This window comes from Adelges cooleyi, unplaced genomic scaffold, assembly GCF_023614345.1.
Source record: "Adelges cooleyi isolate 19-005CV unplaced genomic scaffold, UGA_ACOO_1.1 ACOO_flye_CR_arks_rails_tigmint_CR_PRNA_1, whole genome shotgun sequence".
NCBI classification, from domain to species: domain Eukaryota; kingdom Metazoa; phylum Arthropoda; class Insecta; order Hemiptera; family Adelgidae; genus Adelges; species Adelges cooleyi.
In genome coordinates, this window is record NW_026095751.1 from 5,815,294 (window position 1) to 5,843,259 (window position 27,966).

The 27,966-nt window shown below is 29.1% G+C and overlaps 2 protein-coding genes across 2 annotated transcripts; one reads left to right on the forward strand and one right to left on the reverse strand.

Moving 5' to 3' along the window:
• Window positions 1-2,170: 2,170 nt before the first annotated feature.
• On the reverse strand, window positions 2,171-6,251 carry LOC126834243 (pickpocket protein 28-like). The gene is made up of 10 exons (XM_050566028.1): window positions 6,100-6,251; window positions 5,548-5,766; window positions 5,343-5,448; window positions 4,334-4,503; window positions 3,743-3,965; window positions 3,300-3,567; window positions 3,171-3,233; window positions 2,853-2,988; window positions 2,691-2,782; window positions 2,171-2,382 (listed from the first exon to the last, which is right to left on the reverse strand). Exons 1-10 carry the CDS (start codon window positions 6,192-6,194, stop codon window positions 2,264-2,266), a joined length of 1,491 nt encoding a protein of 496 aa, XP_050421985.1. The 5' UTR covers window positions 6,195-6,251; the 3' UTR covers window positions 2,171-2,263.
• Window positions 6,252-12,811: 6,560 nt separating this feature from the next.
• On the forward strand, window positions 12,812-25,994 carry LOC126846705 (opsin, ultraviolet-sensitive-like). The gene is made up of 4 exons (XM_050586517.1): window positions 12,812-13,038; window positions 22,682-23,390; window positions 23,475-23,605; window positions 23,677-25,994. The coding sequence occupies exons 2-4, from the start codon at window positions 22,723-22,725 to the stop codon at window positions 24,654-24,656; spliced, it is 1,779 nt and encodes a 592-aa protein (XP_050442474.1). The 5' UTR covers window positions 12,812-13,038; window positions 22,682-22,722; the 3' UTR covers window positions 24,657-25,994.
• Window positions 25,995-27,966: the final 1,972 nt, after the last annotated feature.

Consider the following 27,966-nt stretch of genomic DNA (forward strand, 5'->3'; position numbering starts at 1 on the left):
ATATAATAACATTAACAAGTACCTAATGCATGGTATTATGTAATATGCCCTCAACCCTCGTCGAAATATATTTGATAATTATTGATCAATCTCTTGCTCGTGGCCTCGAATAACGTAAAAAAGTACTTTTTCTAATGCCATAAACGAATTTTAGATAAAAGCTGTCCTAATTTTATTATATAACATAATATTAAAAATTGTGTCTAGGGACAAAAAAATTAGAGCGAGTTAATTTATAAGTTATCCAATAAAATATAACTGGTGCATTAGAAAATAAGGTATATCGATTACTCAATAATTGTTGTGTAATATAGGGTAGTCACATTGATTAACTAATTATAAGGTAAAATATTTGGTTAAATTTGCATCATAATATACTTGTACATAACTAAGCCTTTTAATATTATGAAAAGAGTACCTGCGTATAATTTAAAAAATGGTGTTACAGTTTTCGAAAATCGATAACTACATTTGAGAGTGAGGTATATTAATGGACTTGTCGATGGCGTTGTAGTTTTTCCAGCATAAATTCCCTATTTTTATGTAATCAACTTACATATGTACCTAATTTGCGTCAGTCTCCCCTATTGATTTTACAAATTAACAGAGAGATACAAGTTTAACTCAAGGACACTAATTTAAAATAAAAATACGACTAATTTTTAGAAGAAAATATACAATTTCCATCCATAGTTTAACTTTGTGTTCAAAGTGATTAGTATTGTGTTCTTAAGCATATTTATTTAAAATTAAAATTGTAATATTAAAACCAAAAATCCTATGTTATTACCAAGTTATTTTTTTTTAAATTAACTTGGTAATAAATATTGCCGACAATACGATTATTGAGATTTAAACAAAACGATTTAATTTTTGATACTAATTTAATTTGATAACGACAAATATTGTAATTGAATGTTTTTTACAAGGTCGTATAGTAGCAGACTATCATAATATATGCTAGTAGGTAATATACTCATGGGAACTATTTAGGAATATAATAATTCCAATGCTGTAACGTAATATATAATTTTGTATAGCGGTTATTTTAATGGTAAACCCGAAACCCTTAGGGAATTGATTGTATAATTTGATAGTGAAATATATATATATATATAAACTGAATATTCAACATATATGTATATGATATGCAACCCCTATAGTAAAAATATTACATATTTATATTATATTATATAAATATTAGTCCTATACATATTAAATAAATAATTTATACCACAAAAAATATAATTTGCAGCAACGATTAGTAGGTCAATTTTTCTTTGACTAAACGTTTCAAAATCGAGAATCATTAATTTACTACTATTTATTAAAGTCAGTCAGGTGACCGAATAGGATGTAGCAGCAATGTTATTACGGGCTGATTCGACTGGAAATAATTTGAGCGGCTTTTCTATGGCCTAATCACTGTCTATACAAATCTACAGTCCCTATGCGTGTCATAAGTACATAAAATGTGAAAAATGACAGGTGTGCTTGAACTTAAGCCGGGCTTACGACTTAGCAGCTTGCTGTTATTCTGTCTTGATTAAACAAATTCTGAAGTCTGAAAATAAGATATTATTTTTTTCTCGATGGTTGTCCATCAATATATTGAAACCGCCAGTAGCTAAAAATTGTTCGTGCGTACACGGTGGCCCTTATCGAGTACACCCCGTCCAAAATTCATAATATAAGATGTAACCACCGAAACGTGGCATACATAAAAGCATTTATGTAACACATTATGTAAGAGTATTTTTATCGTCAAATAGTTATTTTGAATTAAAACTTAATATAATCATTTTTTGTTATAAAATATAGCCAATTTTTGTATCAATTTTTAATTATTTTTTTGCTAGATTGTTTGCTTTAGTTAGTTAATTATTATTTAAGTTAATTAACTATAATATAATACACTTACTTTTATAAATAGTTTTTACTTTATTTGTAAGTTAAAAAAAAACGTTATTAAGTGATGTATAATAATATGGAATTACACACAGGCAAAAAGCAAAATGGTATAAATTAGTATAAATAACAAAACTGTAGTATTTTTTATGTTAATAATTTGTATTGAAATATACAATGTGCGTTATGCTACAAACATATTTCCTATATTTTTTTAAATGTTAGCATCATTATTAAATAAATATAAGTGCTTGACAAGTATAATAATTGTTAACAAATGTATGTATATTATTAAGAAATACGTGTTGCAATCAAATTATGTCTATCAATTGGTTATTCAAGTAACATTACCTACCTAATATGTGAAGTATGACTTGATGGATTGAAACAATATTTGAATGAAGACAAATACAAGTTCAAAAACGTTTATCAAACTAAATCCTAAAAATAAACTTAGAATTCCTCCAATATTACCTGTAAGAAAATAGTAAAACTATTTAATTGATGAAGCTTGCCTAGATTTTTAATTTCTTTTTATATTTTCAAAAAATGTTTTTTATAGTTTAAAATAATATCGTTAGCTGTTAAAATGAGTTATTTGTCAGATGTTTTGTATCAAATATATTTGGTTTTTATTATTATTTTATACTCATTATCTGTGTGATATCATTATCATGTATATGGTATACGTGTATTTGTGTAGGCGTGTGTGTAGTGTAGGACATCGTCCCTAACAATATAAAAAAAAAGTGTGTTGGATGTAATATTGCATTGACACTTACTAACAAGAGATAACCAACTAAAAATCGATGTTGTTGTAATAGCAGTAAAATGAAGGTCTTTGAATGCAATGTCTACTGTTGCTATGCTAGAACTACATTTAAAAATGTTTTTATAACAAAATATGTGGATACAGATAACAGGGAGTTTACTTTGAAACTAACTTGTTATTTTCCAAATTTGTTATTTTGAAATACTCTGTATTTTCGTCATAGGTTGACAATTCCACGTCGTAATCGATTTTGGTACAAGCAGGCAAACAGTTGCATGATTTAGAAAGACCTAAGCTTCGTATTCGTTCTATAAAAGAACCAACATAACGTCAAATATTAATTATTTTTTATAAAGTTCCAAATATTAGGTGAAGATTGAAGTTTTAAGCCATTAATACTTTATACTCTATTTTAGAGTTATAGTTAACCATTATTTGATAAAGGTATTTATTAGGATACCTAATTATCTAACCTGATGGTAGAACTCACCTCTAGCTCTATCCATACATTTCACCTTAGACGGCCCACACACCGGAATATCTTTAGGTAAAGCTGAAACGATCAAATTCACATAGTTATTATTATCTTTAGTTTTTCCTCAAACAAAAGTTTACTGACGAACTAAATACAAATTTCCACATCCGCATAAAGATATAGTCTCATTCATAAGACATTCAACCAAACAATTGCTTTCTGTGTAATGCTTGAATACAGATAGTTTTCTTTCGTTGTTTAAGTAACAATTTCTAACTTCGGGTGAGCGCCATCGCAAATTTGGGTGTATTTTTTTTACAGATGGAATAATCTGAACTTTGGTGTACGTCCCAAATCTAAAGAATGCTCTCGTATTTATTATTGGATACTCCGCTGGGTTGCTAAATAAAACCTACATTTATTTTAAAAGGTTTAACATTATCTCAAAAGATAAAAAATACAATGTAAATAATTTGAATAGGTCCAAACTACATACAATGTATTATATATGTATGTGAATCTATTACGTTCAGATTAAAATTTTTAGCTTACAACATTTATTTATAGATTCTATTATAACGACTTACTAGAAAAAAATTATAGTTCATAAGCGGACAATTCAAAAAGTCATGGGGATACGAGTGTACCATCATTCTTAGTCTATGGTAATATCCAACGCCTATCGTTCTAACTGGTAAATCATCATTGATATCATCATTGTAATCAGGAGGGTATCCATCGTCTGTATTCCATTCTATTGAAGTATTTTTAGATTTATACGTTACATTTTTGAAGAAAAAATCCTTATACCTAAAAGAAAATAAAAATGCTTGAGTTCGTGTAAATGAATGTGATACTAAGAAAAAAAAATTAAATGAACGAAATGTTTAGTTTTTTCTTAAGTGTGTATTATGTATACACCAGTACTGGGGTGGGTGGCTGACCTTCGTCCAATGTGCATAATTTTTTAGAATGGCGAAGCGCGTTCCGTTTTATGTGTTCGCGCACTGTGGAAGTTATAACCCCCAAGTTATAAAGTTTAAATATACGTGTACACGTGTAATTAAATAACACGTTTAAAATCGCAGGCACTAGTAAAAATGAATATATTTGAAATTATTTTATATAAATTGACTATCCACTACTGTCACTACTAAATAACATACTACTGTACTCACAAATTATAATGATCATCATTAAACATTTGATATGCTGGCAACATGTTTAACGAATAGCATACACCTAACAAAGACGGTACTTGCTGAGCAAAATCACAAATGTTAGGCAATGTTGCATTTAACCATACAGTAGAAGTTTTCAACATTTCTGAACAACGAACTGGGCATACCTATTAAACATTTTCTTAATTATTTTTTAATATTAATTCTGTAATTTAAAAACATGAGTAATTTTGAGGATATTAGGTTGTAAAAGTACCAGTTAATATTATGGGTTGCAAGTCAACGTAGTAAGAAATTCAGCATAGTTGAAGAATGGAGTGGCATTTTAATCATTGTTAAACTAATCGTGGTGAATCTGAGCTTTCTGGTATTATATGTTAATTGTGGTGAAGTTAGCCTTTAATACATAAAGAACCTGAGAAGCTATTCTAGTTATAACTGTCCATTTTCCACTTTGTACTAGTAATCACTAATCACAGCACAATTTTTAAGTGGTAGAATAATTTGTATTATACAAATTATAATTAAAAAGCCAGTAAAGTGGAGTCGGGGCATAATGGTGACAGAGCGTAGTGGGAACGGGGAGGTTACTAGTCTACAGGAATTATTATGACTGAAAGTTTCAAAAACACTTTAACACCAAAAAAACGTTTCGATACGTATTTGTAGCCACTGGACGTCAATTAAATATTTACGTTCATACTATGTTGGTTTAAACTGTGCTTAGTACTGAACTTACTATCCATAGATTCACATAAAATTGTTTGTTTAATAGTGATTTTATCACTTTCAGTTATAAAAATGTCAGTAAACCTGAATTCAAAACTTTAAAATTGCTGAGAATAAAGCCCCATTGTCTCAAAGACAGCTATATTTTTTTTTCGTTTGGTACCCATAAAAATAGTTTCTCGGATTTTTTTTTTTTGGTTTATTATATCTTATCTAGATATTTTTTCATAATTTTTAGCTTAAAAAACCAACTTAATTTACTTAACAAAATACTCACACTCATCATATCCCTTACAATATCTTGTTCTAAGTTGTCATACGGCTTCGGTATTGGGTCACTTAAGTAAAAACATAACAATTGTTCATATTGTTTTATATTTTTCCTAGATTAAACAGCAAGTTTTAAAATAGTTATTTACAATATGAATTATAGTTTTATAATCGATTTCTTAAATTTGACACAATGTACGAGTAAAACTTACATAAAGGAAGAATCATTTCTTTGCGAAGCTGTCCACAACTGTTTTCTTATTTGATTTGAGGAGCAAATTGTGATTGTCGGAAATGGTATTTCTTTTATCGACGATTCTGTATTATCGACATATATAACCGAAGGGCTTTGAAGCCAAAGACCAATCAATAAAAACACTATCCAATTTGCAATAAAATAAGTAGATATTATTGTAAATATCCAAAATAATCTAAACATATAGACAAATACATTTTCATATCATAATGCTATATTATAAATATTGTAATCTAGTGTTTTGTAACACAATATTTTTGTAAATTATAATAAACGCATTTAAAAAATATTAAATACAGTAAGACGGTTTTAACTTAAAACATGCACTGTGAATTACTCAATAAAGTATATATTTTTATGTTTTATTTAATTTGTATGAGCATATAATATGCTGAAACATTTTAATTGAAATAAAAAAAAAATGTTTTATTCATCACCTCACGTAAAATAACTTACAGTCGATATATTTTACCAAATAATTAAATTTAGCGTAAAAACTTTAACTTACTTTTCTATCAGTGATCTGTTCTTTTGAACCAGATACTGTAAACAATGCACAGTTGATTCTTCAAAATACTTTCTGCGCCAACTAGTTTTAGACATTTTGTTTTTTTGCAATGCTAGAAGTGTGTATAAACGTATTTGCCGTACTCAACGTGCTCTACGTGTCCAACACTAACTGCATTCGTTTTTTTCGTTCAAGTGTGTTTCTATAAATTATTTTTTTAAATTATATATTGCGTGTTGATTCCTCAAAGGATATATATATATATATATAGATATTTGTATTATAATAATTACTATACAGAACCAATAAGTGGGAATTGTTGATCACATGACTTCTCCCTCGTTAGCCATCGTTTGTTTACATATAAACCGAGGGATAATTAAAATGAATGATATAATGACGCCCCATAATATGCTTTAGCCTTTATCGAAAAAAAAATGTACACATTTTTTTTATTATTGTATTATTAGCTGAGCTAAACTGTTATTACGTTTAACTTTGACGTAAAGCTGGGAATAGCGTATTGGTTTTACATTAAATGTTAAACAATGTTATGTTTGAACACGATGATCAATGAACTACCAGTCGATTTCATTCATTATATACAGTTTACACGGAACAAAGTATACAGTGTATGAAATGACCTTGACAAAACTGAATTCCAATTTATATTACGCGATTCTATAAATTTAGTATGATAGGCGATGCTGCTTATTATTATTACTTATTAAGCAATTTATGTACAACGAATTAATAGTTACTGCTGTGACAGTCCTTTTACGTTATGCCATTTATAAGGATTGTAACTTGTAAATGAATACCATTTATTGTACCCATTAAGCATCCTGAATGTCTTATTTGAAGCTCAGTAGAACTTTATATTACACTCTGTATAATACATATGTTCTTTAATGCGTTTTAATAATGTTATATTTGTGTAAATTTTAAACTTCAGATATTATTACAAAACGTTTTAGTAATTTTTTCATATTACTTTTTGTGTTCATTTTTTTTAATATTATTAATTTGACTGTAACTGTGTTAAAATCAAGAATAACTGTATAAGGATTCTGCAATATTAATATTGCAAAATATACTGTGTATAAAATATAAATAGGCTTTGACCGGGTGACAACATAAATATTTTTGTATAATATTTTAAAATAAAAAATAAACTTAAGTGCTTCTTACTAAAAAAATATGATTTTTTTTAACGTTTATAAGTATCTTAATACTTTTAATGAGATTAAGTTGATTTAATATTTTTAATTGACCTTGATAATGTGTAATTTCTTGGCCTAATGAAGGTCTTTACTTTTATACTGTATGGAGATATATAGAAAGTTAAATATACAACTATAACATATATAAAAGGCAACACATTATAATATTATGTATATTTAAAACTAAAAGTGTTATAAATTAGCACAGGGACATTGGAATGCATAATTAGTAATAAGCCTACAAATTAAAAGTCAGTTTTAAAGTCTCATAATCCACTATGGAATTAAAATAACACTTCAATACTTTATTTAACGAAATTACTTACACAGATTGGACAACATTTTGGTAATTTTGTTTAAAGTAGCTCCTCTCCTTGATACTTATTGTTTTCTATAGATTGGTAGACATTTTTTGACGTTCTAAACACATCATTCAACACGAAACATTCAATTATTTTTGTTTACAACCTTTCGCACAAGTTTAAATAATTATGTTTTTGAAATATCCATGAGATTACTATTGAGATAACTGGATAAGAAATTATCTTATAGTAATCATATTTTAAAATTTTGTTTAATTTCTGACTTTTGTCACTTTTGATTATAAGCTTATTGAGTTGGTGCTTTCAAGAGAATATTATGTCAATATATCAATTAATACATAAGATTTCATTCTTTGACGTGTGGTCATTGCCGGTTTGTTAAAATACCAAAGTTGTTAAAGAAATGTACGAAGTAATGACGTAGGTACTGAATTCGACATGTTTCTTAAAACTTTACATTTCGAAAAAATCAGCGATCTAAGCACGGAATATTGTTTTAGCTGAGTACTTTTTTTTTTTGACAAATCCAGTCAATTAGGACAGTAACTTTTCAAAAGCGACAATCAACCTCTGAAATTGCCGTAAACAAATTTATAATAGACTGACTTTCAAGGCTTCCAAGAGCGGATGTTAAATTTATTCACCATGGAAATTCAGGAGTGATTAATTTCACATTCCTTATAATTTCAACGGTAGGTAAGGTAAAATAACATGCCTTGCACATCAACTCTAAAACATGATTGGTGGGGTAAAAGTTAATACTTTTAAAGAATCGATAAAATTAAGTGCTCAAATTAAAGCGGATTTTGCCCTCGAAGGTATGAGCTGGTTTAGTGCTTCAATTAGAAGGATTATTAGGAACGGAATGTATAAAGGGGTAGAAAATTAAAACGCTATAGTCCAGTAGTGACACTCTACAGTTTCTTTTATTTGTCCTTGACTATATGACAAGGTAAAGTATACAATTTTATTTCTCTGAGTGTCTCAACACGTGTCCGAAATATTTCAGCTTACGTATCTTTATCGTGTAATAATTAAGTTCAATTACGTTTTGTGTTTTCTCTGATGAAATTATATTCTGAGTATACATATGTCCGGAGGATCACTTATTAACTTCATATAATATAAAGTAAACCAGGTAACATCTTGACATTCTTACTCCCAGTTTTAAACTTAAGTCTTGTCCACCGAGATTATTTTTAATCAAATAAAACATGACCTGTTTATTCAATATTTTGTTGGTACTCCTATTCTCAATACCAGCTATGTATTTTAATATTCGTATGGTAACACTATGTTTAACTTAAAGTACATAAATACACTACAATTCATATGTCTCTACGCATTTGAACCAATAGGTTTATGTTAAACGAGACTCTACGCGGGTCTTAACTTATTTAGTAAATCGATTTGCGTGCTTAAATTTATACTTTGCACAAATTATATTACACACACCTCTTTACGGCTTGTAGATTAATGATTTAATTATCATTAATAAAAATCATGCACTTTCAGTAAGCAGCTGCCACTTTGCTCGGGTTTTTGATCTATTTACTATAGCATTTTGGATATCAAAAGAGTGAGTTTATATGCACTTAAACATTAATCTAATAATGGCCTTGCTTGAAATTCAACTAAATATGTTTCATGTAGTGCAAGGCGAGGTGGGGTAGCTGTAAATGAATTGAGTGAGTGCAACGGCCAGGACCTCGCGCTTAGAAGTCAGGAAGAACGTTAAAATCCTAAGTGGTAGCAAATAGCTGGAAAATAATATTCTCAGAAATGTAATAATATTTTCGGAAAAATAATAACCGTGTGCACGCGCTGCCGTTGCTTTATATTTTTTCGCTTTCAAAATCGCGTCACTTACTGAATGCGTGGCCATAAAATATTGGTCGCTCTACCCAACTAACGGTAGCGCAGTAATTCTGGTGTGGAGCGCATGAAAACGCAAGTGACCTTTTATCGGTGCAACCCAAACGGCTACCATCCATTGTTTGTTTTTTCCCAAACGGCTCTCGTTGAAAAAGGTTTCACGAGTAGGTAAATTCCCAAACGGCTCCGGTATTCGGTACTATGCGTATATTATCAAGCCTCTTTAACTTTTCAAAAAAACTTAAACTTAAATTTAAACCTGTAAGCTCCTCCTAGAATGTAGCCTACAAACCTAGGATATTTTTAGTTAGCGGAGCGAATGACGGCGCCGAGCATGCGTAGCGAGCGAGTGCCAAAACACTCGGAGACCTGCCGTTTTTAGCAGTTATCAATACGACTTCCGAAGTTGGTAAAAGTGGTAGAAACCCCTATTAAATCTATTAAAATTTTTTAAAAATGATAGAAAATTTTTCGTTTTTATACCATAAAAAACTCGCTGACGAGAAGGAATTTGTGTTGTAAAAAACCGGAGCCGTTTGGGAATTTACCTGTTTGTAAAACGGGAGCCGTTTAGAAAACGGGTTACGTCCCTTTTTATATGTCAATTCCACTGTTGAATTTAAATTACAGAAAAAAATGTTAACTACACTAGTTAAATGTTTCAATAATATTATGTGAACCATTTACTATTATGTTCAGAAGACACCTCGAAGAGGCGGTTCAATTTGTTTTCCAAAACATTGTTTTTTTGTTACTGCTTAACGGTTAACACTTTTTTTTATACCGTTAAGAATTATTTTATTTTTATTTTAGTAGTATTGTAATTGGATTCGAATCTTCGAAGATTCAAATACCGAATATTCGAATATTCCAATAATTATTCGAATACTCGAATAATTGAAAAAAATTAAACATAATTATATTATATAAGGTTTTTAGTTTTACCATGTAAAGTTTCGCATTAAAGCATTTATTTGAAAATCGGTACTCTTTTCGTTCGTCTGTCTTGATCCATTTTACATCATAAATGTACATAAATTATTATAATAACCTATTTTATTTTAAATTGGCTTAAAGTTATTTTTCTAATAATGGTATTTCATATTATATTTTAACAGCTTGCGTACAAGTCCGCAAAACCACGGGATACATTTTTATGTATCTAAAGTGGCTAGTAGTATCTGGCTAATATTTTAGTGTTTTCATAATATCTGGCCCAAACCAATTCATAGGGAATTTGGCCCCTTAAATTATTAAATTTATAATTCATTTCTATTTTGAACGTTGTGAATACAACATATATGCTATGATTAAAATTCCAGCAAGCCTTTCGAAAATAATGAGGATGTTCGAATGTGTATTACAAATTGATTGAGATATCAGATAGGTTAGAATGGCTAGACTCGCATGCGTTTGTAACTTTATTTAGGGCGAGACTACATTGGGCTCATATTATGTATTATGTATGGTGAAAATGATGCTTCTTCTGATATATACGACGTGTCAAGTAAATAGTGGTCAAATTTCGTGACATTTTACTCTTTGGTTTGGTTGACAATAATTCGAATGCAAAAAAAATCGGAAAAATTATCCAGGTCTAAAAATACTACTCCATAACAAATTTTAAGACAGTTATCGATTTCAGTTTCTATTTTATAGCCTTGCATTAAACCATATTTTTGAAATGTTCTCCACCATTTTAAACAAAACATAATTTATAATAACAGCACTCGAGTGATCCTCCCTAGCATTTCAGTTATTAAACATTGGAGAAAAAATAACCAAGTCATTTAAATTGCTTATGGTAATAACAATGGAAATATATAGTTTGATATGGAGTTAACAATGTTAATTTTAAATGGGTAATTATTTAATTCTTAAAGATCATAGAATCGACGTTATAGAATACTTATATGATGGGTATTCTGTAAGTTTAAAATCAAGTCTTTGCATACTTTTAATATATATTATACATAAAAACATTTAGTTAAATTATTGATTTTCTTTTTTGTTTCGAAAGTGTTATAAGTAGACTTATAATATATTCAGAGACTGAATGTGATTTGAATAATCCCATTCGATTTGTTTTCAAATTCTGCCACTGTGAATATTTTGGATTTATTTTACAATTTCGATATGTATAATACTCTGACTCTGCGGGCAACACGTTTTGTGTTAACTTAACTTGTATTGAACAATTTTTTTAAACTTTAACTTTAAACTTAATTGAATTGACAGAATTAACTTTAGTTACACTATAATCTTCTAACTTCACAAAATATCATTAGCTCGCCAACCTTATGAAAAGCAAGTTGTAAAAGTTTGCTATCATTCAAAAAATCAAGAATTTTTTTTATTCCAACCCTCGTTAAATTTAAACATTGAAATAACTCAATATTACATTAAACGCGATAGATGATAAAAAAAAACAACTCAATTGTAAATTTATAACTACTCGATTATAATAAAGTATTATTCTGACTTCTGTCTAAATAGCAGTATGTTTGTGAATATTTAAAGATATTAATAATTGATAAAAAAGTGAAAAAACACTAACACAAGGATACATAAATGTATGTTACCATGTTGAAATTTGCGTAAAGTAATCGAAATGAGACCAAAAATTAAAATTAAACAGCAAAAAAAAAAACGGCGATTGCATTGAATTTTACGGAAAAAGGGTCTGACATTCATAATTTGTTCAAAGCCACGCAAATCGTAGCACTGCATCTATCATCACTATTGCACTCAGGTTGCTTGGGGGAAAAGACAGATGTTTACAATAAATACAATTAACAAGAGTGCGAGGAAAACGGAGCACAATGTCTTAATTTTTTTTTTTTAACGTTGTATATGAGCTTTAACAACCGTGTACAAGATATCCGACACCTAGACAGCCTATGCCTATTATAAAAAATTGTCGACTTGTGAGTAGAACGGCAAAACGCTGTATCTCGTTACTTGTTGCCGTTGCACAATTACAAAAACAAAACGATCTGATGAGGACAATACGCGGTCGTGATTGAAAGCGATTATCGACGGTTTCATTGGCCTTGTGTGCGGGCTTTGCGAATAATTTGTAATAATACATAATATCATTATACATATCACGGGGTTGTTACGAGTGTACATTATATACATATATGTACACATAAGTATTATCAGTTATGATACACGTTATTATATTGCACCGCTCCGAAGGCGGAGGATATGGGCACGAAGAGCGTGCGCGGGTTTTACTCTAAAGAGGACCGCGTGTGCCACCGTCGTCGACCCGTTTCCGTTTGCTGTCAACCACATCATCCGCAGAGGTCTGTAGTTCCGTTCTTTCGTTTTTTGAGGCACCGATGCCTATTGTGCATATTGTACACGTGAAACATACAACATCTGACCGTCGACCGTTTTCGCACCTATTGACTATTGTTGTTGATCACGTAGAAAGTGCATGTGTTTTTGTTGCGCACAAATCATAAAGCGACAACAAGAGGGATACGAAATCATACGAAACGGGTGTAGAAGTAAGTATAATATAAGGAAATTATTATTACGTTTGTCAGCTATGGCAGGACAATTAAGTGTACTACATAATAATATTATGATGTTATCATAATATGAGTGCGTTAGGAAATAATCACAATCTATTTGAAAAGTCTTATGGAAAATTACAAAGAAGTAAAGTAAATAATAATTTTTGTATAACTAATTAAAACATTATTGAAGCTAGATCAAGGAGATAAAAAAATATGGGTTCTACCAACGCTATTTTTACGATTGAAAAATATTTATTAAACTCGAGCATTATCACAAGTATTAATTAAAAATTAAAATTGATTTTTTACCATAGGAATCATTAACTGTCACCGGTAATGAAGTGAAATGAGACTGAGTGCATAAAAGGCCTAATTTATCAAGGTTTTATATGTACATATATTGTTTTTTTTTTAGTTAAATGTGAGCGGACTAAGACAACAAAAATTGTATGTAAAAGATTCGCGCACTTCAAAAAACTAAATATATGATTCATAAAATTAATTTTTAAAGTCAAATGAATAATACTACTAACAAATTACTTCTTTTATTAAATTATATTTCGTTTTAAAATTCGATTATTAAAAAATATATATATAACCTATAAAGGGAAGTAAATCAAAAGTTGTGTTTGATTTAACTTAATTAAGCGCACAATTTGCTTGGTACTTATTTTTTTATGCACTACAAAAATGTAATAAAAATAATATTATATTATTCAAAGGTATTTCTACTTCGTTTAAAATGCCACTGAGTTAAAAGTATAATAGTGACCTAACTGAAATATAAAAACAGTAACATTTTCAACATTTGTAATTTATGTGTAAATACAATAGTGATGAAATTCCATCTTTTTCCGGCGGAGAAAATTGGAATTCAGAGTAAATTTTCAAGTAAAGATAGAACAACATAATATTTAGTTTAGTTGCATTTTATTATGAGTATGAAAGTAAAGTAAACAATATTAAAAATGCATATTATTATGTTACAAAAAGTATCAAAATTCGATTTAAACGTTTTCTAAATGTTAATGATTAAATTAAAAACTAATCCAATACAATTATATTCTGAAGAATTATAATAATTGTAATTACATTTATACATAATAAAATATAAGTGTATAAGATATAGAGGGTATTTATTTAACAGTTCTTATTACTATTACTATTCTGTATTCAGCTTTTCATAATAATAATAAATTGAAATATCTACTTGCCTTTATTATCAATTATTCCATTGATACCTAGTACCCAGTCTAGTCTAACTCTTGTTAAAGGACAAATCTTATTATCCTACGTTTTGAAACAAATGTATTTTAATAACTTACATTATTATGAATTATTCATACCGTAGGTTTTTATGTTTGAGTGCTAGACACGTTTTTATGAAAATAAATATTTGTATTTTACTGGGTAGTGGTACGGTTTTATTCAAGATAAATTTGAACATCATACTTAGTTTTTCTAAAGTCAGATTATTTTATAAAATTACAAAAATTACATAATTTAACTATTTTGAAATACAATTAAAACACCTTGCGAATAATTTTGTTAGTTTTCGATTTACCAGTAAATTTATTGTTTTTATTATTTGTTTTTCTCTAGGAATAGATCCACCCTATAAACCCTCTTTTATATAAACGACACTGATGTTACAGTTTACCAAAAGAATTAAAACAAGGACAAACTAATTAACGTTATTACTGTAGCACATCAGTGTAATTATTCTATTGTAAAACTATTTTTTGATTCTCTGAAAGGCCGGATCAAAGAGACGTTGCGTGACTTTAATACAATGTGCTTGTGGAGGAAGAGCTCATGTAAGTGTGATTTATTTATTTGAGAGTTAATAAAAGTAAGAAGGAGAGATAGAGAAAGAAGGGATTTTAATTGAAGCTATAAAAATGCTAACAAAAACAAATTACCCGTAATGATGGGTATAAAAGATACTTGTGTCGATTTAGAAATTAGTTTAAGGAATAGTTTGTGTGAAAAAAACTAGTATAAAATAAATATTATGTTAACGCAAAAATTATGTTTGCAAAATCAAAATACGATAGATATTATTTTAGCTTTATTGCGGAGCTAAAAAGGTATTGTTTTTATAATGATATATTTTTTACTATTTTGAATACATTTTATTTGAATACTATGATAAAATGTAATTCAGTTATTTTTTATGTTCAATAATAGAGATTAGTTATCAATTATCATAGATATTTAATACTAACAGTTTCCTAACGTAGTACAATTATATAATTTAATTGTATCTTTTACATTATCAGTAGTATAAATCCAAATCGAAATGGAGGGGTTATAGATAATTTTTTAATTTTCAGTACAACATTGTAATTTCTAACTATTATATCTCAAAACAAAATCCTAACTAGAGCTCGAATTTGAAAAAAAACAATTTAAGGGGAACGCAAATAATAGTTAAAAATTGAAGTTCCCAACTTAAAGCTATTTATCACAAGCTTGTGAGAAGCGAAGCTCCGTCACACACCCCTCTCATATTCTTGTTTTGTAATACTGCTGCTTCTATTTTTTCACAGAATGATGAAATATATATTATGTAATGTTTGTAGTTATTTACTTTTTCTCCTCTGACAAAAACTTGTCATCAATTTTACTGCGTACTTTACATAAATACCTACTCGCTAATTTGCCAGACGTAGGAGTTGCGGTAATCGTAATTTATAAAATTGTCAACTAAAAAAAAATAAAATTAAAAAGCTAATTTGCATACTAAATTGTAAAAATCTGACATAAATGTTTATATTAAACCCTCAAACTTGCATCCTCCAACAACTGTTAGTAGATTGCTGATGCACATAAAGAGCTTGTGGAGATCGGAAAATTCATTATGGAAAATTAATTTATACAAGTTAGAAATCTGTTGGAAAAAACTTAGCTGACGGAACTACTCGTGACCTATTGTCGAATCGACGACAGTGCTTGACACTGCCGCATTACACACTTGGCCACTTGTGCTATACACGCATCCGTTAGTCAAGAGTAATTTTAATGAAAGTTCCTAGCATGCGTACTCTGATCTCCTCGGACCTTTTCTTTGATAACATTAAGTCTCATATTCTCCGAAAAGTGTATTTTCTTATTTACCTAAACTAACTAACCATTTGGTTGGTGTTGTTTACATTACTATCAAATTCCCCTCTTTATTGCACAGTAACAAATACTTTAAATAAATATTTTACCAAGTTCAATCGATTCAGTGTGTTTAGGTATGTTTATCTTTCTAGTTTCTCCTTATTATACACGCGTAAGAAATCTTGTGTTCCATAATATTATGTGGCCTGCTTATAGGTTAGCATTAAATTAAAGAAGATGTTCTACTCAAAACAGTTGAAATAACTATAGTTTTAAGTTTAAATGGTTTTTGCTCACGAACATTAATCGAAACGATTATTCATGTTATTACTGTATTAAAAATATTTAATGATCAATCATTTTCCGTTATTTCAATTACTTAACGTGGCTTTACTATAGGTTTATAGCAGTTAAGCAATTACGCGATGATAATTTTCCGAAATTTCATAAATTGTCAAAATGTAATTGTTAATAATCTGCGATGAATGTAATATAATAGGTATATTATATATATATATATATATGTATATTTAAAAGAGATTACCGCTGACAACGGTTCCCTGACATTTGATGATAACCCGCTGACAGAAAATATTTTTTTAATAAGAATTTAATGCCTGATCTTGATGGCATACAATTTGTATTATCTATAATTAAAGAAACTGAAAGTTTTTTTTAATTTTAACTTAAATAAGTTTTGAACGGTAAGCTCATTGTGGAATTAACAGTTTATTGCGATTGGCGTATTCGAATGAATAATTTTATTTTCAAGTCGTCAACTAATCTTTTTTGATGTAGAATTAGTACAGTTTTGTATACTTCTGTTGTGTTCGAGCACACAACATTAAGAGACAACAAAAGAGGACTGAGCTCTTTTATTTTACTTTTATAAAAACAAAGCTCCTTTACTGTAATGTTTCGTCGAAACGCCAAATACAAAATGTACTGCATCTGACGGTACGACTAAATATTTTGATAAAACATTTTAAAGTAAAAACTAATCAGTGGAAATGATGACAAGTTTATATCAGAGGAAAGAAGATTTTCAATAGTACTTATGAATATGGCGGATGGCCTATGCAAATTAATTTAGGAATAAACAAGTTATTGTTAGTATGTTTTAGTGAGGACGAAAATATATTTTACATTATTTTTACAGAAGAGTAAAGAGACAATTCAAAATATTAAAATAAATTCTATGAAATATATTGCGATTATAAAATTAAAATAAATCTTTCTCTCAGTTGTAACTAAACAATTAAAATTTCAAAAAATTGAGGCGTTCTAAAAAAATATCGAGTGAGTGAAAAAAAAAATCGATTAAAAGGATTAAATCTTTTCAAAGTGTTGAACCAAAGTTGAAAAGTAAAAATTGTTTCGATATCGAAAGAAAGAGTGTAATTTTTTAACTTTTAACCCATCACGGGACAATAAATTACCAATAAAAGATTTTCGCAGCCTTTCATCGAAGCACAAAATAGTAATATTTTGAAAATATTAAAAACGTCATTATATGTGAAATGAAAACATTATTAGTATTCACTTTTCAGCAATGTGTTATTTTTGGGTTAGGGTTTAAAATTATATTTTTATAATGTTTATTTATTGATACGATCGTGGCCTCTTGATATTATTTTTTACTGATATATTATGATGTACTTCAAATAAAATAATCAATCTGTAACAATGTTACCCTTATCCAGACGACATGTTTGTAGCTCTCTTGGGAATTTTGTTTCAAGAGGTTCGTTCATAAGTAGGCCATAAAGCAAAAGCAATCAATGTTATAACGGAATCAATTTTTCAAAGAAAATATTATTTCGACGAGAGCAAAACATCTTATATCTTGCTACATCTTATGTGTTGCAAACTATTGAGACCCTGCGTAACGTCGATTCATTCTCTGCTCATATTAGTTTAGTTTTAATCCACTTATTACTTTTGAAATTACATTTTTGATTATCGGTTCTGTAGCATATAATAATTCCACATCTCAGATAGAATCATTTTTACACAATTTAATTGATATTAACTATAATATTTTTCAAATAGTTTTTAAAATTTTAATGAATTAATTTTATGGACCTTATACTCACGATAACTTCATATTCGTATAAAAAAAGTTTTTTTTTGTTAGGGACTAGGCGAATGTGAACATAACGTAGTTTTGCTTTTGAAGTATGGAAACTGTGTACAATGTTTTTTAGGATGTTATTTAAATACACGTTTATTTGAATTTAACAACTTTTTTAATAACATATTTCAATTTTATGGACTTAGAGAGAGAGAAAAAGTCAGACTTTTTAATTCCGAAACATAGCTAGCATAGGCGCAATTTAAGGGGAGCCTGGATGTGCTTACATAATATCATTCCTAGTTTTTAAATTAATACTATCAAAATTGTTTGTGTTTTATACCATAATTATTAAAGAAATGGGGTTTTCTAATATTTCCAGAGTTTAAGCACCCCCTCCCCACTAATTTGAGAAAAATTGTACCCCTTCTAAATATTTTTGATATAAAATTAATTTAAAATACTCATATTAAATAATAATTGAGATCAACACAAGACCTGATGTTTCTTGGCTTTAGTGGTTCACCCCGAAGGGATCCCCTTCGACTGCGGACCGACTAGTAGCACTGGGTGCTAATTGCGGGCCGGAAAAGGTGTGCAGTCAGAAGGCCACTTGTCGGAGGGCTCTACGTCACTTTAGTCGCCTTTTACGACAGGTGTGAAGCCCTTGGTAGAATTCTTTCTCAACACAAGACCTATGTAGTTTATGAAAATTGTAGCCAAAGTGACACATTTGGCCTGCGTAAAAATAGTCAACACTATAACATTGCATTTAAGAGTGTTCACGAAAAATCCGCTATTTTATAACCGACACGAGCGAAAGTAAGTAGTGAGTAAGATCTTACTTCCGGTAAAGGATCAAAGGACTACAGTTTAAGTATTTGGCTGAAGGTCATAGAATAAGTTCCTTGAATTACATTAGCATTATACTCTTTACGGGACAGTTTTTAATCAATGACATTTTTTTTACAATTTTTATAATTATTTTCCGTATTTATGGTACAGTAAACAGTCTCTGCTCGTTATTTATAATACCTCACCTTATCGTTTTAAATGCTAAATTTTTCATCATCAATCTATAAATAGAACGCTTAACATTTATATTGGTAGTATTGAAATACTAATAAACTAATGGCAACCGCCGGCCAATATTTTATATCAAAGGGGAGTTATAGGTTATCAATAATTGTAATGTTTTTGTGTTTTAATGTACGAGTAGGTATATTAACGAACCCGAATTCATCAAGAATTCTTACAAGTTACCTTTTGACAGATTAAGGCCAAAAAGCGAATAACGAAAAGTTTCCAACCTTACTAGGAAAAATTGTTAATGATATTTTATTAGCTTTTAACTGAAGTTCAGTACTTAAAAAGTACCTCAAACAATTCTAAATTCTAAAAAGTTTTGGAAAGTTGTAGCATGATGTAATTTGAAGTATAAAATATGTAATTTTTGGTGTTTTATCGATTTTAAAGGAAAATGGTAAATTACTTTAACTTTTAGTTTATTGAAGTTCTTTTGTAAATTATTTCTGATTTATAGCCTGTTTATGTAAGGAATTTGGTCCTTTAATTACTCTCAAAACGAGTACAATATATATATATATTTTTTTTAATTTAATTTATGTAATATTAATTAGCATTAAAATGCTGATTTTATTTCGGTAAATAGATGACAATATAATAAAATATAAATGAAAAATAAAGAAAATCAATTTGTATAGACAATAGTTTCAATTAAAATGTATTACAAATAGCACACTACTATTGAAATACAAACACAAAAAGAAACGTGTTGACAAGTGATAAGTTGTAATTCGACACTGGCCATTTTTACCTTAAAATTATATTGTCAATAATTCGTAAAACATTTGGTTTAATAAAATTCAAACTGATTTTGTTCCCAATCGGATTTAGATGCACCCAGCCGTTAATATCATTTTGACAAAGCTTCCAATAGAAATTCTATGTTTCTTTATTGATTTCCCACTACCCCTTATGAAATACTGTTTCTAATAATTAGGACATGACATAGTTTGTTGTGTTGAAACTCAGAAACAAGATATCTAAAAAAATATTTTTACTTTTGCAAAGAAATAAAATCACACTTTTATACTCATAAAGTACATATTTAATATTGGTAAAGAAAAGATACAAACTATTTGTTTTTGTCTACTCAAGCTTCTAAAAGCGGCTTTAATTATAGCGGCTATTTTAACCCAAAAACAAATTTACTTGTAATGAATGATTTACTAATAGCGTTCAAAACCATCCCATTAATTTTGTCTAAGCGAAATGCACGATATAGTTTTGTACAGTAATTGTAATGTAATTGGTTACCAATTATTAGTGAAATAATAATTCCATTCCACTAGTTTAACATCTATTTTCCGTTTTTCAATTGAATTTAAGTGTAAAAATTTGGCGTTGTTTTATAAACTATAATCCTATAAGTCAAAATATTAATACACCTACACCCAAACATATTAAAATATATGAATGTGTTGAAACTTTCGCAGATTGAAGTATCACATGAATGATTTTCGGATATATCCGCGTCAACGGTTGTTAACCGACGTTTCGGACTCTTTGCAGAGTCCATCTTCAAGGTAGTGTCACGATTGTTCATCTATTTAATAACTCCATCGAGTAATATCAAGTCGATGTAAGGTACGACAATTTCTAGAACAGACGACAAAGTGTTTTACGTTTTTCTCCAGCTTTAAAAGACTTCGAGCCTTTAGGCATTACCAATTATTCATACACTAATGTATTCGGCTTTTACGACAATAATAATTATTTATATATATTCTATATGATAAGAGTGTATGGTGCGATTCGCCTTTATTGTATAAATTATAAAAATATACCCCTAACCAAAACAGACAATGTTGTTAACAAGTTCGAAGCCCTTTGGGATTTAAGAACGATTATTTTAACTTGATTTTATCCAAGTGAAAATGTATTCACTTTTCCTGAACCTTTTTATCGATTTAACCATATGTCTCCGTTAAAAACTTTTTGAAGACAACCCGGATATTTAAACAGAATGTACTTACGATTTGTAATTTGTGTTTTATTGCGTAACGTGTTCTTTTTAAATGACAAACTTTTCTACTGAGATATTTTAAAATTTTGTTGCTAATTATGAAAAACTAATCAAAACTTTGAAAAACCAAACTTTGGTAGTTATTTACCTTGTTTTAAATTATCAGTAAATAAGCTAATAAATATGTTAATTCTTTGTACTTCGTCATAATATTCCTATTGATTCTGTAATACATTGAGGTTAAACATCATATGCAAATAACCTCAATATTTTACAGAATCAATAGAAGTATTATGAAAAAAAGAAATTTAAAATATGAAAATTAAGGTCTTATCAACTACTAAGATAATATGTAAGAAAAATAATATCTTTCTATTATTGAATATAATACAAATTATACCTTTATAATGTATTTATTTATTTTTTACTTTCCAATGGCGATACAATTATATTAACTCTCAAGAAGATACATTTAGAAGGGCTCTTACTACCGAGGTGGGCTAATACTTGAAACCCCTTTAAAAATATTTTATACCTACACAGTGTATTATTCTGAAGGTCAACATTATTTTGTCAATAGTATATATAGTTTAGTGTATTATAGTGTATATATTATATACTTCAAATAAAATGTCCGGTGGTACTAATTTAACACTGATTTATAACTTTCCTTTCTATAACATTTTTTACCTTTATTACATGACAAAAATAAAAAATGTAATATAATATTCACAATAATAGTGGAAAATAAGGAGCGGGAGGTACATTCAAAATACTGTAAGCTAAATAAGGATTTAGGACTGCTAAATTTGTCATATACAAAATAATTACTATATAATAGTAGTATAATATAGTAATTACTATATAATTAATCATATTTCTCTCATTAAAAAAATTAAATATAAAAATGTAGGTGCTTTAATCTGAACGACCTACGAGTTTTATGGTTTTTAGTATACCAAGCTCCCCTAAATTACCACCAATGAGTAGGGTACATACTTAAACTCAAAACAAAAATAATACTTTACATTTCAATTTTGATTAAAATAATAAATAAGGTTTTTGTAGTGAAACAAATATTATGTCTAGTTATAGTGCTATACCATTTTCAGAAAACTGCTTATTTGGACTTCTGCGATTGGTCGACGCAAATGAAGTTTTAGCGAACAATTCTAATAGGTCCTACACAAGGATATAATATGGATTTTTGTGATTATTTTTTATTGATATCACGTCATTATTTATTAATACGCTAAAATAGAAACAAGTCTATGTAGTCAAAAAATGTTTTCTTGTAATCCTTAACCCTTACCCATAGCCCATATTTAAGCCTGATAAAATGTACCGTTATAGTTTAATAATGTAGTATATCGTTACTAATATATTATTTTTGTTTGCAGTTTATTTTCGTTCATGTGGGTATGAGGTATGAACCATAGCCATGGTCTTGCTGTTTCCACAAATAGTTCTATACTTAAGTCTTATCGTTCTCAATAAATCGGTTTGTTGCAAGAAAGCCACACCAAATGGTACGAACGTTCTAATATACGAGGGGCCTACGTTTTACAAAAAAAACGCAGATTTGCCAGTTGATAAGAATGTAATTGCAAAGTCAGTAGAAAACGATATTAACCATAATAAAGTGCATCACAACAGTACATACAACAATTCGAGTATTGATGCAAAACCAAAAAGAAAAATACGAAATGTTGTTACAACGGGTAAACCAAAAGGGCAAAAAAACACAACTAAATCTACCCCGCGTAGTAGCAGCAAGGCGATAAAGACATTTTCGAAAACTACAAAAACTTACCAGAGTAGTACAACAGCTGGGCCTAAAACTGACAAAAGATTAGGCGAAAACACCACTAGTAAACCTAATGTATCCGATGAGTCTATAACAATAGAACAATTCCATAGGAAATATCCTGTACATCTATGGAAGGACCATGGTTTTTACACAGATGATTTTTTTGAGTTAATAAACAAAAACTGGTTGAAACATGAGCCTACGAGTGCTTTTAAACATTACATTATGGGTATCATGTACACGATCATCATGGTCGTCGGATGCTTTGGAAACGCTCTAGTGATTATAATGTACATCAGGTAAAACAATTTAAAGGTGTTCACAATCATACCGTTACGTTATTTGCAAATTTCTAGTTAAAATTGTCTTTTTCGGTTGGATAGATGCAAGTCTCTACAAACTCCAGCAAACATATTGATCATGAACTTGGCTGTTTGTGATTTCTTCATGCTCGCCAAATCGCCAGTAGTCATATACAACAGTTTTTATCAAGGACCCGCTCTGGGAAAATATGGTAAATCGTGTTAACCACTATTTGCATTATTATTAATTACTTATTCATTGATTTAATCGTTTTGGTTTTAGGTTGTAAAATTTACGGCTTTCTCGCTGGTGTAACCGGAATCGGGTCCATCATGACGCTGGCAGCCATATCGTTAGACCGTTACTATGTCATAGTGCACCCGCTGAATACTGCCGTGAAAACCACCAAACCCAGAGCTAGGATTCTGATCGGATTAATATGGACATACGGAATCGTATTTTCTATCATACCTACACTGGATTTGGGTTTAAATCACTTTGTGCCAGAAGGGTATTTAAGTAGTTGCGGGTTTGACTACTTAAGCGAAGACATAAACGAAAAAAGATTTCTGTTAATTTTTTTTACGGCAGCCTGGGTTGTGCCGTTTGGTCTGATATCGGTTTGCTACATTCAAATACTGGCGGCCGTCTGGAGGACGAATGAACTAGCAGCTAGCAGATACGGCCAGGAGGTCGAAAAGAGAAAGACGGAGATAAGATTGGGATATGTTGTGGTTGGAGTGATAATGTTGTGGTTTTTATCATGGACCCCGTACGCTTTTATGGCGCTTTTGGGAGTGTTCGATCAAAAGGACTACATTACACCCGACACGTCGATGATCCCGGCATTGTTTTGCAAGACAGCTGCTTGCGTGGACCCTTGGGTTTACGCCATTACACATCCGAAATTCAAAAAGGAATTGATAAAGTTATTTTCCAAGAAGAAAAACAGAAAGTTAGAAAGAGACTACGGTATGAAGAAAGGAGCAGAAAATTCATGTTCCGCCAGAGGTTTCAGAAACCAGTCGAGCACCGAAGAAGACGAAGTGGAAGAGGTCATCGTCATGGTAAACCCTGATCATAAAATGCATCGTCAGGGTTCGACATCTAGCCATAAAACCGAGGAGACAAAAGCGTTAGAAATGAAATTTCCGCCGACTAGACAAGAGAGTGTGAAATACATGCCTCCCAGCTGGTACAAACTGCCTAGAAGCAAGTCAAAAAGTAGTCTTAAGGTAGATTTAAATTCCGTAGATAAGTAATGGTACAAATTAAGTAAAATCTACTACTTCTAAAATATGATAATTGATAGTTTCGCCGATCATTTGAGTTGTTCAAGTCGTTGCTTATCAGCTTTAGTTATTCTTTAACAGATTACATCTCTCGGTGATGTAGGATAGGTGAACAAATTAATCATACTTGGGTGTTTTTAATGAACAAATATTAACAAAACACATATTAGTTGCGGGGAATATGAGCGTGAAACATGTAAACATCCATTATGGAAACAAAATTTGTCTATGCTGGTTAAAAACAAATTATTTTGAAAATTAGATACAAAACTAGATAGGTAAACTAGATCTACTAATAAGCTCTAAAAAAAATACTTAAAGATATAAATATTCGTAAAGAACTCGTACAATTAGTATGTAAAATAACATATGAAGGGCACAGAGGAAAAACAGTAGTTGTCACATTATGAACATTTTAGAGTATAGCAAAAACCAAGTTCGTGAATTCCTCTACCTCTTACATAAGAACAAAAAAAAATCACATTAAATGCTACTCTAATAATAAATGTATTTATTTAAACAATTTATTGACATAAATAAAAAAAATTATTGGCATAAATTGAAAAAACCAATTTGAAAAAAAAATTGTTCATAATGTGACTACTACCGTTTTTCCCCTGTGCCCTTCATATTGTTCTTAAACTGTTAAAACCAATACTACAGAATCTTAGGTTTTTCTAAGATAAATAATTAATTTCTGTTAATATCTTTGTTGGTATATTTAAAAATTATTAGTTAGGTAGTACTTAGATTGTAATAATTGATCACGCGATGGACCGATTTAATCATCAACATGAATTAAAAATCTTTGCTGGGTATTAGTCGAACGGCCGTTGTTCTGCTGAGTTAACTGATGACGAATATAACAATTGTGATTAAAATGCTAGTTTACTAGCTTGATCTCGCCTGTGTTGTCATTTCAATAATACAATATAAAAGGAAACACTTAAAGCAGGCCAATTTTTCAGGCCACCATTACATTTTTCAATAGTTCCGATCTACTACGTATTGTACATTGCATAATATTTGATTGTAAAGTATGTGCTCTTGAAACCCTTGAAAAAGTTTTGAAAAGTAATTCTATTAAAAATGTAGGCACGATTCTAACATTTGATGTAAGCTAATGATTTTCAAAGTAGGTCTGATTACATAAAAAGACGAATAAAAGGATCTCACATTTGAATTAAACAAAATAAATATTATATCATATACGATTTATATTCGAATAGGAATTGTATTATGATTTTAAGTGCTCCGTGTTTTGTAGTAAAATGCAGCACATTATTTACTATATTATAGTTATAGTTTAACTGAATGCACTTTAATGTAAAAGCTATGATATATATATATATATATATATCCTTTATTTTAAGTTTGTAATAGGTGAATTTTCTTTGCGCATTATACGCAGTCTATTTGCGTACGTCTAAGCAAAATTTAAATTCACAAACTTTTCACACAAAAATGATTTGTCATTCGTAAAGAACTATTATTTTGTTAGTTATGTATGAATTATTAGTATTTTGTTTTAAAATATAAATGCACTTTGTAAATATTCTATAAAAATTACAATTTTATTTATATAGTACACGTTTTCAAAAAAAAAACTTCCTGCGAATCACCAACTATATTGTTCATACACTTGCTTGTGGTAAGTGCAAAAAATGAATCATTTTTATTACTTTACCATCAGATAGTTTTTTTTTCATTTGTACACCTTTATTCTATACCGGGTAATGTCGTGTTAATGGACACGACTTTTCAAATTTTGTTATAAAGTTATTACTGAACGAGCAAAATTCAAAAGTTGATATATTTTTTTTTATAAAAAAAACAACGCCCCAGAGGGAAAGAGTACAGACAAAAAAAAAAAAATAATAATAATATTGAATAATAATAACAAATTATAAATTGAACAACTGAGTGGAAAAAAGATAAAATTTCAAAAATAAACAGGGATAGCCATTTTGTAGCTGAAAGGCAGACTCATATTATGAGCGCATAAAGGATAATATTTCATTAAAACTTAATTTATAAATATCAGAAGTTATATAATTCCTATATAAATTTTATAAGAAATAAAAATATTTCTTCAATCTTCTAAAAATTGGGTACTAAGAAATATTTCCACTCAGCTGTTCAACTAAGATCAAGATTTAAAAATACATAAAAAATTAAAGTTACACTGACAACTCAGGATTTACACTATAATTTAATGCACATAAAAACGTTATTTTACTAACGAACAATTAAACCAGACTAAATTAGACTATTTTCCTCGCTATTTTGATGATATATATTGTATATATATATATTATAAATTGAATTTTTATTGAAAGTTCATATTTATCATTATTTACAAAAAATAATTGTGTATATAGGACTAAAATTTAAAAAAAAATCTTGTTAGATATAAATAGGTAGATCAAATATTTTTTATTCTAAGGATGTCTTTGTTATGTTAGTTCTTTTCGTTTATTGGTACTTAAATATGAATTATTTATTCTCGAAAGACAAATCAAAAACAGGGTAATTACAACATAATATTAGTATTTATTGAATAATAAATCCAATTATGTTGTAAAAAAAGTAGTTGATTATTATTATGATTATTAAATTGTTATTTATTTAGTTACGTCTATAGAATATAATATTTATCAATCACTGAGGGTGTAGATAGACTTAACCGCCTCTTCCCACCAGATTTAAAGTTTAAAAAAGTGACAACAAGAAAGGAAGATTTCAATATATGGGCTCATTATTTATTATTTAACTTCAGAGCTCAGAAGATATAAAAGAGATTTATAAAATATACTTACCAACTTAGTATACTAAATAAATGAAAGTTTAAAATACAAAACTAAAAACAATATACAAATAAGTACTTCTATACATAAAACGGCGACTGTAAACGAGGGGAAACTTCCATGAAATTGGTCGCCGGTGTTTTGTATGAACTTCCTTGTATGTTTATTCCAAAACAATTTCTGACATCATTAAAATTACTTTCGATATAAATCTGAAATTGACGAAAACACATCACATATCGTTAAAAATAATAACGGCATTATAACAATGCTTTTAATAATGTTTAGTCATTTTTAGTTTCCCCTAAATAGAACGTCGCTACCTGTAATTTTAGTTTATGTATTACATGTTGCTTAGTTCTAAAATTTTAAAGGCATTTAAAAAATAGTACCATATGTACTGCCGTGCTAAAAAGAAATGTCCTTACATATACAGATACATATGCAGATAGAACATTTCTAATAAGCACGGT